Genomic DNA, 18,784 nt, shown 5'->3' on the forward strand with positions numbered 1-18,784 from the left:
CGGCCGACGGCAGAGCGGCGGCCGACGGCAGGGCGGCGGCGGCCGACGGTTGGGCAGCCGAAGCAGGGCGGCGGCCGAAGCAGGCGGCAGCCGGAAGCAGGGCGGCAGCCAGAACGGTGGAGGGTGACGCTTGCAGGGGGCGTCGACGTCGATCACCGGCAAGCAGAGGGCCGGAGAGGTGGAGGGAGGTGGTGGTGCTCCACCACCTAGGTCAAGAACGACCAAGCGGCTCTGATACCATGTGGAACGATAGAACCGTGTAATCTCAAGAGTATCCATGAAGAGGTGGGGGGTTCCTCCCTTATGTAGAGGAGGAGAGAACCCTACAAGAGAGAGAGAGAGATTTACAGTAATACCCCTGAAGGGGAATATTCACTCACAGATGTCAAATAGTTTATAACTTTCATTGATCACACAAGTTATAGATAACATCCATAAAAGTCTATGACATCTATAATCATACCATTTGACATATCATTGAAAAAGTTACAAGGAGGACAACACTTTGGCTTAGGATGCACACCATCAGCAGTCTTGGCCTGAAGATCATCACTCAGATATTTTTTCTACTCACTGTTTAAGCTTTATTGAGCAGGAATTTTATTTTCAAACATTCATATGAATCCATAGCATCTAGAGTTTTGATTTTTGACACATGATTGAAGAAGTTAGACATGAAAAAAGGAGAAAATTTTAAAACCACATACAAAGAAAATATATAACTTTCAGGAATGTTCTGGGAGACTCGCTAAAATATTCATCACAAAACAAATTTTGATTAATTTTCAGGTGCTCTTGATTTGAGGAATACTTTATATATTTAGAGATTTACATGCAAGTGAATATTAATTTCCACACATTTTTAAATGTAGGTGAATTTAATCCTGAGTAGGATTGAATATACATAAATTTAGAATATTGTGTAGAGAATCAGGCGATAGGAAAAAGCAAGGTACAACAAACCGTCTTTTATGCTTAACTGAATATTAAAGGTGTTTTTTAAATGTCCATCTATATATGCAAGTGTTTAAATCGAAGAAATAAAAGCAATTAAGTAGATCCTAATAGGTTGTGGGTTAACAAAGTGAAAACTTTGTGGACTAAATAAGAGGAAGCTTTGGGGGTTGAGTCAAAGTAGGTCAAGCATCTCATTCCGTAGAAGATTTTGGGGTCAAAGATAACATACCTTCACCTCCCTTTTTTTTCTTGGTATCCTTGTTATTTCCTTGTATTTTTCTTGGGGATGATTCTCACAAACTTGGTCAGGGATCATTATCACCTTGGGTGGAATACTCCAAACAACATTAAGGACCAGCCTACGCTGTGTAAAAACAACTAAGTTTAATGTATCCTAGCTAATGCCATATCTAATGTATTTAACTAGATTAATTAAATATAAAAATAAATTTTAAATAACCTAAGTACCCCCTTATACCATAAATTTAAATTTAACATGTCATTCTAGAAAAGTATTTATGCTTGTTGGAAATTTGAGATGTAGAAAGATCAAATGAATTCAAGAAATGGTGAATGGGTGCTGCGAGGATGGATAAAATTAATTTTCAGTCAGGGTCTCTACCATGTAACGGGAGGTTGAACACCGGATGATGATCTATCATTTCATTAGTGCCATCCTTCTTATTTTATATTTTAATTCACTTATTATCATTTGAAGTCACAATTTAGATCAAAACCCATTAACAAAAGGTCAATCGCATATTTCATACATTTCATTGTCTTGATATTTCCTACTTATAGGTGATTAAAAGACCTTTAGTCACCTACTTCCAACGTTTTTGGTTTGAATCCCCTGTCTAATCACCCGTGATACTTCCGATTAGAAAATTCTTATATAAAAAAATTAAAATTGACCTGCCTATCTTCAGTCACCTTGGACTCATTGTTATAATTGTTTTGGAGCAATTTTGACATTAAATTTAATGAGTGGCTCTATCATACCACAATGACATAAATAGTGAATTTAACAATTACCCATACATTTATGACTTATGTATACACTTGCATAAGGTCTTTGTTATTTTATGCACTAGTAATTAACCTACAAATATTTAGCTAATGCAATCTATATTCACTATATTTTTTGAAAATCATAAAATTACCTAGAAAACCTTACAGAACAAAGTAAATAACCTTGATAACTCACTTATCTGAGCTCCAAAAAAATCCTAAAAACACATTTAATAAAATTTAACGGTTTCATAAAGTTTCAAATTATATACAGAGGGCACACTGAATACATGTCCTGAGAATTTTCATGTCGAAACTTGAGAATTTTGACTCATCAGCCCTGTATTTCAATGGTCTTTTTTACTGATTCATAAAATTTGTGTTCACCACTTATTCCACCTGATAAATTCATGCAAAAAATTTGATCCTTGTGCTTTATAAAGTGCTTTCATCAGATTTCATCTGTGCACGAGAACAAATAAGCTTCCTTATAAAGTTACTGGAAACATTATAGTACCTAATTATGTTGTTTTCTGTTCATTTTTCCATCAGAACTCATGGCTCAAAATTTTCTCATCATCCTTTATTAAATAACTGTGCTGCCCAAGAAAATCATGCATGTCGAAGATTATGACATCAGATTTAAATCCCACAATACTAAATGTGTCCGAGCACCACAGATTTTTGTGATGACACAAGTATGCACCCAAAAGTTTATTAGTCAGGTGACATAAATACATGAGATAATTATGTATCATTTGGTGGAAGTGAAATCATGCACACAGATTCACCCTACTTGAAGAATTTAGAGTGCATCATTATCATTTTTTATTAGATGACAAATCAAAAAGACAAATCCTTGATTCATATATTCAGGAGCTAAAAAATAAAATATCCAGCACAGAAATCGTTGTAGTGCATAAAGCATCAAATTATGAATCACGTTTTTTCCACCAAGCACATCGCTTGTCTGCTTAGGACTAGAAACCGAAAACTGAGCTTGAAACTATGAGGGTCGATTCAGTCGGACCTCATTATATTTACAAAACAAAGAATACGATTGATGAATCTACGTAACATTACAATACCATATTAATGGCTAAAGGGTATAACAAATATGAAGGAATTGAACTTTTCTATTCTGTCTAACTTACAAAGCGTTTGCTTTTAAACATGTTTTAATATTGGGAAGCATTTTTCTTTCAATTAGATGTTAACAACACATCCTTCAATTTTGTGATCCAAGGACATGTGCCTGGATATGCTATAGAGATATTTCCATCATGGGGAAAGGATAATCTTCATAAGTTCCTAATCTTCATAGGCCCATCTATGGTCTGAAGAAATGCTCAAGAAAATAGTGCAAAAAAAACATTGACTCTTATTACAAGTTCATTTATGCAATTATATGTTAATCAACAGTAGTTTTAGTGCAAGTGATCATATCATCATCAAATCATAACATCAACCCTGATATTATTTTTGTATCTTAATTGGAAGATTATAGATATTGGTGACCTGTATCAGTTTTTGGAATCAATACTGCAACAATTGGCGTCATAACATCTCAGCTGAAATTTGTTGTGCAACTCCTTGAATATAATAGCTTCCTCCAGGCCAAGTCATGTAACAGATAATTTAATGGAATAGTAAAATCTAGCCGTGGTATTTTGAACTGCATTGAAATATAACAATTATGTAATGCCCTGAATCACCATAATGGCAAACACAAAGTAAGGTCATAATCCTTTTGCCTAGGAGACAAGGAAAAAATTTAAAGAATCGATAGTTAAATATCATGCAGAAAAAAAATATATAAAATGAAGATGCAGTAAACGGAGAAATCACCGACTTATCATTTGTTGAGAAAATTTCAAATAAAAAGGAACTATGTATTCACAACATAAATACAGGGAGACTCATACTGAAACGCCCCAAACCCTGTTGGGTTGCATGGGCACAGTATAATATATATCTATATCAATAGGTATATCAAATTCGAGAGTTTAATAGATGACGCTAACACGATAACTATTAATACAAAGAGACAATTAAGAAATATAAAACACACAGCTCATGATGTAACATCTACAACATCATTGACATCAAAACCAATCAAATGCAGCAAATTCTAACAGGGCACTTGAATATATCTCTCTCACATTTTCTCTGCCCATACGGCAAAGCGGCCTCATTTGGGGACCAGATTTCCCCTGATCTAGAAGACAAGCTCATTTCTAACCCAATCTACATGAACAAGAGCATCATGAACTCTAAACTAGGACATGACATCGGGACAAAACCAGAGAGGAAAAAACAACGCCAAGCAGCGCGCATCAGGAGGCCGTGAATATACAGTTTCTACTTGAGTAGAAGTCAACTTGTTTTCCCGGACAGGGGGGAACCCACCAGCACCGTCGGCGTCTATTACGAGGCTTTAACTCGGACAACGACAAATAAATAAATTTGACTTCCAGTTCTAAGTCTAGCTGGTGCGGCATTGAGTGCCATCTACCAAGGGAAGGGGGGAGCGGGTGGGGAGTCAGCGTTGCCATGGGCTTCCTCGTGGCTTCTTTCTTACCTTAGAGAATTTTTTAACTAAGGAGTCCAAAAAATTTCTACTCGGGAGCCGGCATTGAGTAGGAGAGAGAGCCTCGGCTAAAGCAGCTAGATCTGCATCTCTCTCTCTAGCAGGCGCCATGCAGCAGCGCCGGAGAGAGGGCGCGGTGAATTGAGGGGAGAAGGGGGGGGGGGGGGGGGGGGGATGTCGAAAGGGGGGAGATGGAGGGGCGAGAAGAACAGGATCAAGGTTGTGTTCAGGCTGCAGTTCGAGGCAACTCAGGTGGGTTTTCAAATTTCTATCTGATGGAGTTGGGGTATTGTTCTCTAGAGGGTTTCTCACCCTCTCTTATTTCTCTAGGTGCCCCCCTCGAAAGGGGAGAACCTGGTGATCACTCTGATCCCCGTGGACGTTGGGAAGCCCACGGTTAGATCAGAGAAGGCCTCCGTCTCGGGAGATACGTGCCAATGGGAGAAGCCGCTCTACGAGACCGTGAAATTCGCGCGGGAACCGAAGACGGGGAAGATAAGCGAGAAGATTTACCATATTTTGGTGTCCGCCACGGTGAGTCTGGTCTGGTATACACTTCCTTGTTGCTTCTTCTTGACTGTGGGGTTGTTCTCAGGGGTTCCCCAAGGCGGTTCTCTTGGGAGAGGCGACTATTGACTTTGCCGGGTATGCTGAAGCTATCAAGCCTTCGTCTTTGTCCCTCCCCTTGAAGTCCTCCGAGTTCGAGGTTCTGCTTCATGTGAGCATCTACCTTTATCAGCATTTTGTATAGGGTCATTCATCGCTTTGTTTTTAAACCTTTTCCCCCTTTTTTTGCCTAAATGGGCAGGTCACGATTCAGCGAACTCAGGATGAACTCAGGAGAAGGTTAGCATCGGAGAAACTCTTTTTTATAAAAGAAAACCCAGATTGAAAGACTAAAGGCGTTTTTTTCTGTTTATAGAGAGAATGGGGAGCCGCAAAAGAGAACGTTGCTGAGCCAGCTCAGCAACTCCGACCAAGGAGATGATGGCCCCGAAAATTCCCTAGAAATCAACGAATTCCCTCACAATGTGCGGATTCCTCCTACCCCCACCCCCTAACTTCTGAAATTTGTTGCTTATAGCAAGGGAAGGATGTTGGTCGTCATCCCCCACAATACCTGCTGATGGTCTGTCTACTTAATGGTCCAAGCGCAGTGTGTTGCTTTTGGGAGTTGAACCTGAAGCATGGCTCTGATACCATATTAAGAGTCATGGAATTACGATCTTTCATAAAAGCTATAGCTTATAGCAAGCCAGAATGTTTACTAAAAACCTGGCTACTTTTCCTCATAGGCAGGAAGTTGTTCTTCAACACTCTCCCACAACACCTGCCGCTGGCCTATTTTATGGTCCAAGCGCAGTGTGTTGCTCTTGGGAGTTGAACCTGCAACATGGCTCTCATACCATGTTAAGAGTCATGCAATTACCATCTGTGTTAAAAGCTATAGCTTATAGCAAGGGTGCTTCTCTAACAAAGTTTCCCTTTCGTGTCTCTACAGGGAAAGTCAACGCGGGCCGGAGGCGTAATCCAGGACGTTGAATTCAGCCCCAATCTTGCAAATTCTAGAAGCTTTGATGCGGTCTCGGTGGCTTGGTCAGACACCAGCTCAGGAAGATACACACCTGGAGATGGAACGCAAAGGAGCTCCATCCACAGGCAAGACTCAACTAGTCTACTCTCCCCACTGGGAATCAACGAGACCCCGCAAAGGCCGAGTTTTAGCCCCTCGGACCGCGGAGAAGATCAGAGGTCGAATGCGGATGAACTCGTTGTGCTGGCGAGGCAGGTGGAGATGTCGGATTTGGAGGTCCAGGCTCTAAGGAAGCAAGTGGTCAAGGAGAGGAAGCTGGCTTTGGAGCTCTCCAAGGAGGTTAAGACTCTGACGGAGGAGAGAGACAAGTTTAAGAGAGACTGTGATGAAATGAGAAGTTTGAGGAGAGATGATGGAGATGGATCAGAGGATGAAGGGGAGAGGCTGAGGTTAATGCTTGAGGATGTGAGGAATGAGCTGGAGAAAGAGAAAGCCCAGAATGCCCAACTCTGCCTGCAGCTTAAGAACATGCCTGAATTTAGAGATGATCGAAGGGGTTCTCGAATTGAAGAGGAAATAGAGGATGATGATCAGTATGCGCTGGAAGCTTTGATTAAGGAGAAAGCGAAAGAGAGCATCATGGCGCTTTCTCTGGAGCAGAAGATTGCAGAGTTGAACAATGAGATTGAGTTTCACAGAAAGGATCGTGAGGAGATGGAGATGCAGATGGAGCAACTTGCCCTGGACTATGAGATAATGAAGCAGGAAAACCATGAAATTTCTTCCAGGTTGGAGCAGATCCAGCTGAGAGAGCAGCTCAGGATGCAGTACGAGTGCTCGGCACACATGTCAATAATCAGTGAGCTTGAAGGCCAGGTGGAGCAGTTGAAGGCGGATCTAGAGAGGCAAGCCGAAGCCTTTGATGCCGATCAGACGGCTCTCACTTCCGCTAAAGTTGAGCAAGAGAAGAAGGGCATAGAGCTGGGAGAGGCTCTGAGAAAAGCAAAGCGGAAAAATGTGATGATGTATGAGTATCTTATCGAGGAAATTGAGAGACTTTCGGGACAAATGTTCGCCATGTTTGGGAAAAACGAGAAGCTGGCAGTGCAAGCATTGGCCGAGGTCAGTCAACTGCGTCTACGTAACAGTCACCTCGAGGAAGCGTTGAGGAAAGCAGGAGAGAGCGCAGTAGAAGCGGAGGATCGTCATAGGTCACACATTGATCAGCTCGAAACCGAGATTGCTCTTGGGAAGGGGCACATTGAGCGGCTGTATGCCAAGCTCAGAGAGAAAACTGAGGAATTGGATAAGTCGAGGAGATTTAAGGCTGAGCAGAGCATATCTTCTCTATCTGAGGAAGTCAATATGCCAAAAAGTCGCACAGAATCGACTGAAAATGAGAGAAATGAAACTCGTCGGCAGGTCAAGGGGAGATTTCAGTCTGGGGATTATGTGGGGCGATTGAGTGGGCCAATTGAGAGGGTTAGCAGGTTGCCACCAAATGGGGACATTAGAAGGGAGGTTATTCGAAAAGAAACAACTTCCAAGAAAGAAGAAACAAGAGCCAAGGAAGGGCCAAAACCGAAGTCTGACAAGAAAGATGATAAATCAGGAAATGGGACGCTGAACAAGGATTCGGAGACGAGAGGTTTAAGTGCTTTATTTGAGAAGTACAAGGAACGGATACTGACGAAGCAGGTACCCGAATCCGCAAGGGGACTTATTTTTTATTTTTTTTCTAATTTCTCGCTATCCACCATAGATATCGAATTAGTCGTCAAGGCAGAAACCACAGAAATTAACAAACACGACAAATGTTGCAATTCGTAAATGTACTTAACTTCATCATCGGTGCAGGTCGATGCGGAGACTACCGTTTCATCATCGCAAGGCAATGGAGATTCTTCTTCGGAGGGATGTCTTAACATGGTAATATACGTGCTCTTCTTCAATGATGCACATATTTTCCATGAGTCCACTTCGATCGTCTGAAAAATATAAATATTGGACTGTAAGTGAGAGAAATCACGGTAATTTGATTTGGTGCAGGAGGTTGCCGACGAAGCTTCGCAATCTGACTGTGGAAATCACCTCTCGCCGAAACCTGGGGTTAGAAGCTACACAATTGGAACAAATGCAACAGAACAAGAAATGATGGGAAGGTTCATAGATTTTTCTTCACTTTCTACCCTTCTCGTGAAAAAATAGTTTCCTGAATAAATCTTACCTTGTCTGCAGCGAAATTGGTATAGAGGAGGCAACAACTTGTTCGCCCCAAGGCCAGCTCACTGATAGATTATGTGAAAATACGAGGTTGAGAGAAATGAACAAAGCAATGGAAGAGGAACTGAGAGAAATGCGAGACAGATATTCGGAGATAAGCCTTAAATTCGCACAGGTCGAAGGGGAAAGACAAGAGCTTGTGAGGACTGTCCGCACCATGAAAAATGCAATGAAAAGCTGATAGAACACCTTCCAATAGTAGAGATCAATTGTGTACAGGCTGGGGTTGCCCTTGTTTTATGAGGATGAATCATCGGCAGAACATGGAAAGAAGCAACTGCATTTGTATAGCGGTAGCGTATTCTTTACCTCATAAATCTCAATTTTCTCCTTGATGGGATGAACGTGAGAAGCTAGGCTACAGCCTCGGTATCCTTCCGGATGCTTTGATAGTGTAAATTTTCTCATTCTTTTTGTTTGAGTTTGACGATTAATTTTGGAGTTTTTCTGTCAAAAGACACTATTGAGGCTCCTCGAAATCAGAATTTGTTAATCTTAGTCCAGGGCTTGACATCGAAGTTCATATCAAACTTGAAGAAAAACACGCATTAGAGTTGAGATAATTATTGGAGACTGCGAAATGATTTTTCGTCATTAAATGAATACCTCCCATTTAATGGAGTGTTCAAGCAGCCAATTATTGAGCTAAGTTCCACCGGAATTTTTTGTCCGAGTATCATCAAGAGGCCTCTTGCGTGCGTCGGGAACTGCGTATGATAAGCTTCTATTAGTCCAAACTAGCTTGCTCTGCTTCTCCTGACCATATCTTGTGAATGAAAGATTCTGCGATTGCCATAAACCATTGTCAGTACTTTCTACGATCGATAAACTAGACAGATTTTTTTGGTAATAAGCGCGAGGAAATAGTAACATGATACACAATACGAAGTTTCAACATTAAATGATACGACGCAAAATTTATTCATCAAGATAAATGCGACCTGGTGATTTTTAGTGTTCGTCTCCTATGGGCATTATTTATATAATAAACTGGGAGTGAAGGTCTGATTAGAAAGAATGTTACCACTCTTGCCCGCTTGTCAGTCGGCGTCCATGAAGGAGCCATGGCTGAGCTGGAAGAGTTTTTCCGGTTGGATCGACCAGTCGCCTTACCCACATTACTCTGCTTCTTTTCCCTAGACGTTTTCTGTTGCTTACAACCCCCTCGATACCTGTAGCTATCAATTATGGACGGGCTTCGTCTAACGGAGTACTTTTCTACACTCTTCGAGCTGCTTGGAGGATCGTAATATGCGCCGGATCGATGCGGGTTCTGCTTGTTCTTGCTATTTGCTTGAATGCGATCAAAGAGTCGAGCAGTCCATGTCGTACCTTCCTGATCGCTAGACATATTATCTCCATTCCCCAAAAAACTTCCACCAAAATTACTTGCTACTTTTCGTCTTTTCCCTGAGTCGAGAATATCGTCATAAATGGGCAACTTTTCTTTTTGGACGTCCTCATATCTCTTCAAAGGAGAGATACGCTCAAGCGGGGCTGCAACATTTTTCATGCTATTAATCTGCCTCTCCGGCATCTGATAATGATGGTCCGTCGTTTCCCAGGTGACATCATGGCTGACATTTGCATGCCCCATCAGTTCGACGGGCTGAGGCGTCCTTCCCGAAGGCACTTTTCCCAGGGAAACGGTGCTGAATTCATCGGTTTGAAACACGCCGTCCAAGAAGTCAACGTTCCAGTTGATCACTTCACCATTCATGTCTTCACACAAATGCCTACGCCCGCCAACATTTCCACTGGAATCTCTCTTGTGGACAAAAGTGCCACTAGAAGATTTCATGCCCCATCCATCACCCAAAGAATTGACCGACTTTTCATGCATGCCTTCCATAGCGAAGGGAGTCCCCTCTTGAAATCTGTTCGACTGATTCGAATGCCCAAAGATGCCACTGTCCGAATTTATTTGCGAGGTGAAATACTTGCAGTCATCCGTTGTGAAGTTAAGCAGATCGGGTGTGCTTTTGAATTGCCTTTTGCGGCGAGAATGAACTCTGCCGCTACTAAGATCAGAATCTACGGAAGAACACTCTGTTGTCACAGACTTGGATTCCCCCAACTCACCGTATCTGCTCAGGTGACTGAACAGAGCGATGCTTTCCTCTGGGACATGAAACCTTCTGAGAGCTTGAATTCTTTCATCAAATGACCAAAGAAGAAATTCCATAAGCGTCCCACTGCATGCCAGTATACTGTGAGCTGAAAGAGTATTTATAGAAGGAAATCCTGTGAGAAAAGATTCTGCGAGTGTTTCTGAATCCTTGATGCCCGGGTATAGGCCCTTATTAAGTCTACCGGTGTTACTGATGCAGGCGTGAACAATTTCGTCCGTTGACTCGGGGGAATATGAGCAGAAAAGCTGGAAGCGCATATCCAGGCTGGCAGCTGCAGCATACAGTGCATCTGAAAATTCCATTGTCGCTTCCAGGAAGCTGCTTTCTCCCTCGAATATCTGCAAGGCGCGGAAGCGGTGAGACAAGGTGCAGATGGATGACAAGGTCAGCATCAAGGACAGCTAACTTTTTCATCAATGGTGACCTTAGCTAACTTTTTCATCGATGATACACTCTGCAGACGAAAATAGTGAAATTGAAGCTGGATTTTTAGTGGGAATCAGGAGTTTCGGTACAAAACAGAAAATCGAATTAATAAAGGTTATAGCAAAATTTCAGCATTAATCTAGAGAGAAAAGAAGTTTGCCACAGTTTATGTCGTTGATGAGTCTGTGGAAAGCAAACAGGGGAAACTAAAAAGGCTGCTTTAGGGGTAATTTACACTGATATGAAGGGCAGAATGATTTTTTCTCTGAAAATCGTTGAAATATACGAGAAGTATTACGAAGTTGGTCATGCAGAAATCAGTTGTTTTGGTTCCAGAATCTGGGCGATTAACAACTAGAAAAAAATATTAGAATGCAATCACTGAAAAAAATATTAGAAAAAAAAAACAGACGAGTACGAAGTGATCGTGCAGAAATGGGTTATTTTGGTTCCAGATTGTGGCCGAGTAGAAAATACCAGAATGCAACCCCTGAAAGCAAAACTGACAGACATCAGAATGCTTGTTGCAAGAGTCTCCATAAACTGAGGTATTTGAGGACCTCCTTCGGCTTCTGCAGTCATAAGCCTCACATTCTTCGCATCATACCACATCAGACATACAGAGGCATTCAATAAGAGATCCACAGGCAGAATAAGCTCTCTTTCCACTACTTGAAAACCATCTTTCTCCAGTTCTAGGATATTTCTATACGAGCTTCTTCGAGATACAAGCATTTCCTTGCTGGAGTTCTGAATATTTACAATGATAACCGATCCGGAAGCAGATGCAGAGTCTCCTGCGGTACTGTTGGGATGAGGCTTCTCAGATGTCGGCCCAGCGTTACGCGCTGCTTCCAATTTACAGGTAGATTCCAAAGACATGGCATTACTGACCTCTCTGCGAGGTGATAAATTTAGGATAGATTTAACGTGTGTGCCGCTAATTTCCTGCGAGAAAATCATACATTAACGTACTCCTCGAATGAGAACGCAAATTATTGCATCAAACATTGAGAGATTGAAAGCATTTCTGTAAATGTCTTTAAGCGCAGACATTTATGAACCTCAAAGACTAACGGATATGGAACCACTTCACTTTAGAATAAGATTGACGAAGAAATCATGATATAACTTTGTTTTAGGTAACGAAAAAAATGAAATTATAGCGAGAGGATGAGTAAGAAGCAGACATCAGGGAAAACAGAACTCGCAACTTTAAGAGAATATATCATATAATATGATAGTCTGAAATCTACTTTGTGGCAAGGATTAGAATGTAACATCACATTTGAACTACTGATGGAAAGTAATTGGAAGCTCTACGACGAAATGCTCCGTTCAGAATTTCATGGCGAACCATTTAACAGAATTTTCAAAAGAAGTCAAATTACGAACGAGTACTAATATTTGAAAGGGAGTATTACCGGCACGTGCTGCGGTGGATCAGATACGCTCCAACAAAGTGAAATCGCATCGACGTGGTCGTCCAGTTTGACTTTTATAAAGTCCACTTGAGGGGAGGGAACTAAGTTTGCAATACGAGAATATATTCTGGATGAAGCACAGGACCCTCCGTATTCCAAAATATGACAGAACATCTCAAGGGGGAATGCCTCAGAAATTTGCCTTGAACGACAAAGTAGAAAAAAATGATTTCAACTTTTAGGTTCCGCGACAATCCTCAAAAGAAATACAAAATCATTACGACAACTTTCCCGATATTAATTTCCTTCATTTGGAAGAATACCCAGTAAATAAGGTTGCATATTAAGACTAAAATACAAGGAAACTAATTCTTTTGAGGAATCCAATGCAATGAATGCTTTTAGAGTATTCAGTATCGTCCTACGACATGCACTAAATTAAAGATACTAAGGCAAAAGGAACATACTTTTAAGAGAGAATGAAAATCCACGCAGATTAGTAAATATAGTTGGCATGTCAGAGATCTTACTCATGTGAAACTAGAAAACAATCGGAGTGAGGTAGAGCTTCCAAAATGGAAACTTTCAGTCCTTGAGTTCGGATATCAGAATGTTCTGAAACATCTTTCGATTCCGTTACTTCGTAAAACTTTAATTTCATGGATGAAAACTTTCTGTGTAAAGAAGGCCACAACACTTCGCTCGCCACAATTAATGTCTTTTCACAATTCTGGCGACTTTTTCTCTTCAGTACGTCCTCGATAATAGATATTACAGAATGGACCTCTATATCTCCCTTGTCAGCCTTCCTGCGAGCGTCTTCAACCAAGAAGTGCGTGGAACTAAATCTCGTTTTCAGATACTCATTCTCTTGACATATTCTCCTCATGTACCTGTGAGCGGTATGAATCCCAAAGTAGCATAAGTAGTAAGCTAACTGCTTCATCGCACAGAGTCCGATAAGAGCAGAGCACATTTCACCTTCGATAGTCGTTTTCGAGGCCAGATCCATCATTTTTGACTGTGGGAATTTCAGGAGATCCTCATCATTCATATCTATAAACAGACTCAGTTCATTTCCTACATCCGTCTCATTTTTCATAATGGCAACATAAATTTTCTTCATGTTAGCGACTATCTCTAGAATGTGATCAGATAAAAAAGCCTGGTGCTCTTCAAAGTTTTTAGGGTGAAAACCAGCTTGAGCAGAATCCGACGTTGCAGCTGACTTTGCGGAAGCATTCAAAGCGTTTGATACTCCCTCCATACATTGTTTCTCCTTCCCAGAATTATTACTGTTGCTGCGGATGCCTCGACGTGCATTGACAAAAAAATTAAGATCATTGGATTGCGACATGTTCTCGAATAGGGAAGAAACTCGGTCATTGTTTTTGCTTCTTGGGAAACTTTGGACTTGGGTTCTTTCAAGTTGGGGAAGGTGAGAAGATGCAGCATCCAAAAGCGCTACATCTGCGTTCATGGTCAAAGAACTTGACTTCTCCGGTGGTTTTTCACTGCCTGACATTTCAGAAGCTTCCGAACAGTAATCTATAATTTTTACATCAAAATCACCCGATTCTCTTTCCAGGGATGACTTTTCCGCATCTGTGTCATATTCCTCCACTTTCGTCAGTGAATCTATTAAAGCGGAACACTTTTTCTGGCTACACTTGCCTTCAGTCAAGGGATGCCAATCCAAATATATTCCATCTCCTGCAGAAATAGAGTACAATCTTTGGGCGTCGAGAACATCATTGATAAAGATATTTAAAGATGTTAATGTCTGGTCCTCGCGTAATATGGGCGTAGGCAAGGATTTAAACGCCTCATCAACTAAACATAGCTCAGAGCTGACAACAGCTTCATACAAGCTTCCCATGATCAAGATGTCCTCATCTCCTGGGTCTATATGTTCTTTATCTTCGTCCATTCCTGAAATACCGATAACTGCGAAGCAATCGACATTACAATCTTCGACAATTTGAACCTCTTCAAGATCGGTGAACCCAGAGGTCTGAAAAAAACTCCCTTCGGATTCTGTTTTAGTAATCCTTGTATCTTTACAACCCAGCATATCAAAATCGACAACATAATTGAGAGAGAGGCCTTCAAATTCTGGAATCAACTCCGCTTCATCCTCAATTAATGAGAAGTTTACGAAGTCATAATTTTTCCCTTGTACGGTAAGATCCTTCAGAATGGGACCTCTGTCTTTACCCTGACCAAGGCCACATTCCTTGAGGGCGAGAACTAATAAACTAAACGCTTCTGTAAACTGATATTCTTCTTTTTTGAAAAAACTGTCGCAAAACTCGAACTCTGGTAAAGTGAAGAACCCCACAGCTGTCCGATTTGACCGGATACTGTCTTCGGTAGAATGCTTGTTTCTGCGATCCGAAGCTGGGTATATAGGTATGTCCTCAACCAAATACATAACCTTATGGACATCGGACTGCAGATGAATTCCTTCTCCCTGTTCTATGGTGACCATATCCTGCAGATGCTTTTAATTCAGAAATATTCCAATCATGTTTCCACAACAGAAAAGTTTTCGATTCATCCTTGAGTTTTAATTCATACCAATGAATCAGGCATAAAACTTTCACCATGAGCAGTTAAATTTTCTTTTTAGCATTTTTCAACTATCATTGTAAAATGACTATCGATATTCATGTCCTTAAAATTTTCGTGACCAATGTCAAAGGTTGACCTATTGAATGCACATCCAAAAGTCAATTTTTTTCATATGAATGACGGTATGGATTATTTTCATCAATTCAGTTTCGCGTTGGCTTTTAGTTATTTAATTATTCATGTTGTAATGTTTTTTCCCCATATGAAAGTCTTATGAAGTCTTTTCGATTTATTTATGCCAATAAAAAATCATAGACATGAAATTAAAGTCCTGCGATTGCTTAATTTTCCCTGAACTTACTAGAATAATGCATTCGAGAAATGGGAAGAGTAACATAAATAGTAAGACAACTGATAAGTACAAGCTTCATAACCAATCTAGATTTCAAAAATACGAATTTAGATCCATTATAATACAAATAGAATTAGTGTTAAGTCAATAACAGCTGTCTCTGGAAACCTTTAGTTCACTTTAAGATCAGGGAACTTTAAAATTCTGTGCGGATTAAAGTTACGACAAACACACGAAGGTATTGGGATTTCTGCAGGCTTATTCAACTGAAGTTGAGCGACACTTGATAGTAACGCTTAACACATAATTAAAAATAGGATATTCGAATCGTTAGAAAACTATGATGAATAATTAAGATTCATACTTTTAAAAGGGAATAAAAGGCTACTGATGAGATCTGGGCCCCATATCGAACAGGTAAACTATGACGTTATAGGAGTAACGCCTAAGCTCATTTTTATCAAAGAAATGTATGTAACCTCGCAGGATATGAAAAAAAAATGATAAAAATGATGTCTAAGTAGAGTACGAAAGCGAACCAGGGAAACTCCAACGCCGGAACAGCCCCATTTTATTACTTCATCAGCAATTTTGTAGGAGATCTCAAAATCACTCCACGGATCTTGCTGATATGAGCCACAAGAAAGGCAGAAGAATCCTTAATAATGGATAATTAACTCGCAAAATTAGATCATTAAAACACTAACATGAAAAGATTCCACTTCACCAATCTCAAACTGGAGATTTACAGATGATTGATTTCTCTTTCCGCCAACGGAACGACCTTGAACCTATCAAATTCATGTCAAAATCATCAGAGTTACAGAATAAGTACAATGTGGCAATGTAGCCGGACCTTCGCAATCGAGAGAGACGTTTGTGAGCCGCCGGTATCCGCTTCTTCTGATCCGACGCCTTCGCTATGGATTTCCTAGAGAATGACATCCATCTTCAATAAAATATGACTTAAAAAAACTGAAATACAAAACTTATAAGCAGGCCGCGGCATGATTGTTTCATCCTAGCGGCCAATTTTAACCCAAATTGGTCGATACCGGAAAATCAAATGGATTATTCCTCATCATCTCTCCAATTACCTTATATATCAAATCCGCAATCGCTTCAGTCCTCAAGACGTCCGCGCTAATGCTCGGCGGCTTCTGTTCTCCATCAGGCAAAGCTTTGGGCACTACGTCTGACAGAAACTGAGAGACAGCTCGATCAAACGGAAGCTTGTCAATCACCGATGCCATAGGAAATTCTACAATCACATTCAAATCGTTTTCAAGCGTTCCTGCAGCGCTGGGAGCGTCGAGAGGAGGAAGGCATGGCTCCGGGAGCGACAATAATACGAAGCTTCTAAGACATTCGACGGCGCCGTCCGCAGAGAAGTAATCCTTGCACAGAAACCGCGTCCTCATTCCCGAAGGTTCTCTCTCTCGCCTCTTCTGGAAAAGAAATGGCGCGCTGAGTTCAAATTCAACTTATATACTAGTCGACCGTTGAAAACCCGCCAGATCTGTTCTCGCCGAGTGCCACGTCGGACGGGCAGCCGTGCCACGTGTCAACGGTTTGTCAAGGTGTCATCGTTTGAAGACGCCACCGTAGAAACTGACGCGTGTCCTTCTCCACCGACGAGCTGCCAAGACCGTTCTTGAATTTAAATCTCGAGACTGGGAATTTGGAAAAGCCACGAACAAAAATCTGGTTCTTTCTAGTTCCGACGATGGAGGTCGCCGAGCACGTCCACGAACAGGAAGAAGGTGGCGAGAAAATTATGCCTCTTGGCATTTTTTCTCTTCGATTTCATGTTTTCTGTCGCTTCTTGAGAGAAGAAAATTATGCCTCTTTGTATTTTTCTCACTTCGATTTCACATTTTCTGTCGATTCTAGAAGGCAGAAGATTATGCCTCTTGGTGTTCTGTTCTCTTCGATTTCAGGTTTTCTGTCGATTCTAGATAGCTGAAGATTACCTTTATGTTTTTCTCTCTTCGATTTTACGTTTTCTGTCGATTAAGGATAGCAGAAGATTATGCCTCTGTGCATTTTTTTATCTTTGATTTCACGTTTCCTGTCGATTCAGGAGAGCACCACGAGAAGAAATCGGTGCTGAAAAAGGTGAAGGAGAAGGCGAAGAAGATAAAGGAGACGATCGGCATGAAGAAGCACGAGCACGGAGAAGAAGAAGAGGGAGAAGAACGGAGCTCCGATCAAGAAGAGACGGAACAGGACGCGGAGGTCCACGGCGCTCCGAGTAGGAATAAATCTGTCATTTCACACAAACATCAAAGAACAATCTTAATTTTGGCACTGACTCGGTGGAATTTCAAGTGTACGAGACAGAAGCTGCGAAAGGATTTGTCGCGAATCAAGAGAAAGAACCGTCGAAGGAAGGTTCTAAGCTTGAAGAAGACGCCGGAGCTCCGCCGACGACTGCGGCGGCGCCGCTAGTCCCCGGAAGCTACCAATCGACCGGTTCTTCTCATGAAGGCAATTAAGAAAACCTTAATCATGATCCATACATCGATTATTCTCCTAATTACAGTTCTTCCTCGCTTGCAGTCGCCCCGATCGAGCCAGGGCTGATCCGTTCTTTCCAGGCCATGTCGACAGAGGAAGGCCAGAAGAAGGAAGAAGACAAGCCATCTCAAGAGCACGCCGAGATGAGCTACAAGGACAAGATAACGTCGACCATCGTTGATACCGCGGTTCACGCTAAGGAGGCCGCTGTGACTGCGTACGAGAAACTAACTCCTCAGAAGAAGGCGGAAGAAGAAGGTGAAGCGGGGAAGAAGCAGGCAGATAAGTGGGTAACCGTGAAGGATTATCTTGCAGAGAAGTTGAGCCCGGGGGAAGAGGATAAGGCCTTGTGTGAGGTGATATCGGAGACTATACACAAGAGGAAGGAGGAGGAGCAGGATATACAGGAGGAGCCTGCGAAGCAGCAGACAGTGGAGGAGAAGTCTTCTAGCCAGGGAGTTGTGGGGAAGATTAAGGGCGCTGTTGCCTCTGTGTTTGGAGGGTACCACCCGCCGATGGAAAAGACTGAGGAAGGAGTCTCTGCTTCAAAGAGTGAACAAGAAAGAGCTCCGAGGATTCAGGAATCAGTCAACTGAGGCGCGCCAATGGAGAGGTATCAAATAAATATTTGCAAATTTTAACTTTGTTTATGACTTATTTCTTATGTTATTCTCAAGGAGTGTTTACGGTTCGTGTCAGTATCGTGCAGTTGTGAATAAATAGTGGGTTTTAAACTTGATTGAATAAGAGAGGGTGACTTGTTACTCAGCACGCATTTCCTCTAATATCCAGGTTCTTCTATCCTATAATGTCAAAGATGCAGGCTAATACTTGATCTATCAACTTTCCAGGACAATTTTTCCAAAGTCGATTGAAAGGTGATTGTGCAATACACCTTTCTGCTTGAGAGGTGGTCATTAGTGTAGGTTTTTTTCTTTTGTGCTTACTGATACCAAAAAAAAGGTGAATTTTGCAGTTTTT

General features: G+C 41.5%; 3 protein-coding genes across 3 annotated transcripts; 2 read left to right on the forward strand and 1 right to left on the reverse strand.

Annotated features, from left to right (window-relative positions):
• Window positions 1-4,511: 4,511 nt before the first annotated feature.
• Window positions 4,512-8,873, forward strand: LOC144699996 (uncharacterized). Its single transcript, XM_078571359.1, has 9 exons — window positions 4,512-4,810; window positions 4,889-5,092; window positions 5,154-5,276; window positions 5,367-5,404; window positions 5,481-5,589; window positions 6,060-7,790; window positions 7,950-8,021; window positions 8,142-8,254; window positions 8,331-8,873. The coding sequence occupies exons 1-9, from the start codon at window positions 4,733-4,735 to the stop codon at window positions 8,554-8,556; spliced, it is 2,694 nt and encodes an 897-aa protein (XP_078427485.1). The 5' UTR covers window positions 4,512-4,732; the 3' UTR covers window positions 8,557-8,873.
• Window positions 8,874-8,999: 126 nt separating this feature from the next.
• On the reverse strand, window positions 9,000-16,734 carry SHOC1 (shortage in chiasmata 1). The gene is made up of 9 exons (XM_078571358.1): window positions 16,381-16,734; window positions 16,140-16,214; window positions 15,991-16,074; window positions 15,823-15,909; window positions 12,888-14,851; window positions 12,358-12,559; window positions 11,411-11,881; window positions 9,400-10,845; window positions 9,000-9,158 (listed from the first exon to the last, which is right to left on the reverse strand). Exons 1-9 carry the CDS (start codon window positions 16,702-16,704, stop codon window positions 9,021-9,023), a joined length of 4,791 nt encoding a protein of 1,596 aa, XP_078427484.1. The 5' UTR covers window positions 16,705-16,734; the 3' UTR covers window positions 9,000-9,020.
• Window positions 16,735-16,888: 154 nt separating this feature from the next.
• On the forward strand, window positions 16,889-18,537 carry LOC144699997 (uncharacterized). The gene is made up of 4 exons (XM_078571360.1): window positions 16,889-17,046; window positions 17,367-17,537; window positions 17,615-17,773; window positions 17,846-18,537. The coding sequence occupies exons 1-4, from the start codon at window positions 17,010-17,012 to the stop codon at window positions 18,397-18,399; spliced, it is 921 nt and encodes a 306-aa protein (XP_078427486.1). The 5' UTR covers window positions 16,889-17,009; the 3' UTR covers window positions 18,400-18,537.
• Window positions 18,538-18,784: the final 247 nt, after the last annotated feature.

The sequence above is a fragment of the Wolffia australiana genome, chromosome 2 (assembly GCF_029677425.1).
Source record: "Wolffia australiana isolate 7733 chromosome 2, ASM2967742v1".
Lineage (NCBI taxonomy): Eukaryota > Viridiplantae > Streptophyta > Magnoliopsida > Alismatales > Araceae > Wolffia > Wolffia australiana.

Bases quoted from the DNA above. Each gene is read 5' to 3' on its own strand.
- LOC144699997 (XM_078571360.1), top strand. From the start codon at position 17,010: ATGGAGGTCGCCGAGCACGTCCACGAACAGGAAGAAG. The intron at 17,047-17,366 runs GTGGCGAGAAAA...CTGTCGATTCAG, and splicing joins CGTCCACGAACAGGAAGAAG to GAGAGCACCACGAGAAGAAA. The intron at 17,538-17,614 runs GTAGGAATAAAT...TGGAATTTCAAG, and splicing joins GGAGGTCCACGGCGCTCCGA to TGTACGAGACAGAAGCTGCG.
- LOC144699996 (XM_078571359.1), top strand. From the start codon at position 4,733: ATGTCGAAAGGGGGGAGATGGAGGGGCGAGAAGAACAGGATCAAGGTT. The intron at 5,093-5,153 runs GTGAGTCTGGTC...GGTTGTTCTCAG, and splicing joins ATATTTTGGTGTCCGCCACG to GGGTTCCCCAAGGCGGTTCT. The intron at 7,791-7,949 runs GTACCCGAATCC...TCATCGGTGCAG, and splicing joins AACGGATACTGACGAAGCAG to GTCGATGCGGAGACTACCGT.
- SHOC1 (XM_078571358.1), bottom strand. From the start codon at position 16,704: ATGAGGACGCGGTTTCTGTGCAAGGATTACTTCTCTGCGGACGGCGCC. The intron at 16,215-16,380 runs GTAATTGGAGAG...GTCATTCTCTAG, and splicing joins TTGCGGATTTGATATATAAG to GAAATCCATAGCGAAGGCGT. The intron at 10,846-11,410 runs GTATTTTCTACT...CGCGCCTTGCAG, and splicing joins CTTTCAGGGGTTGCATTCTG to ATATTCGAGGGAGAAAGCAG.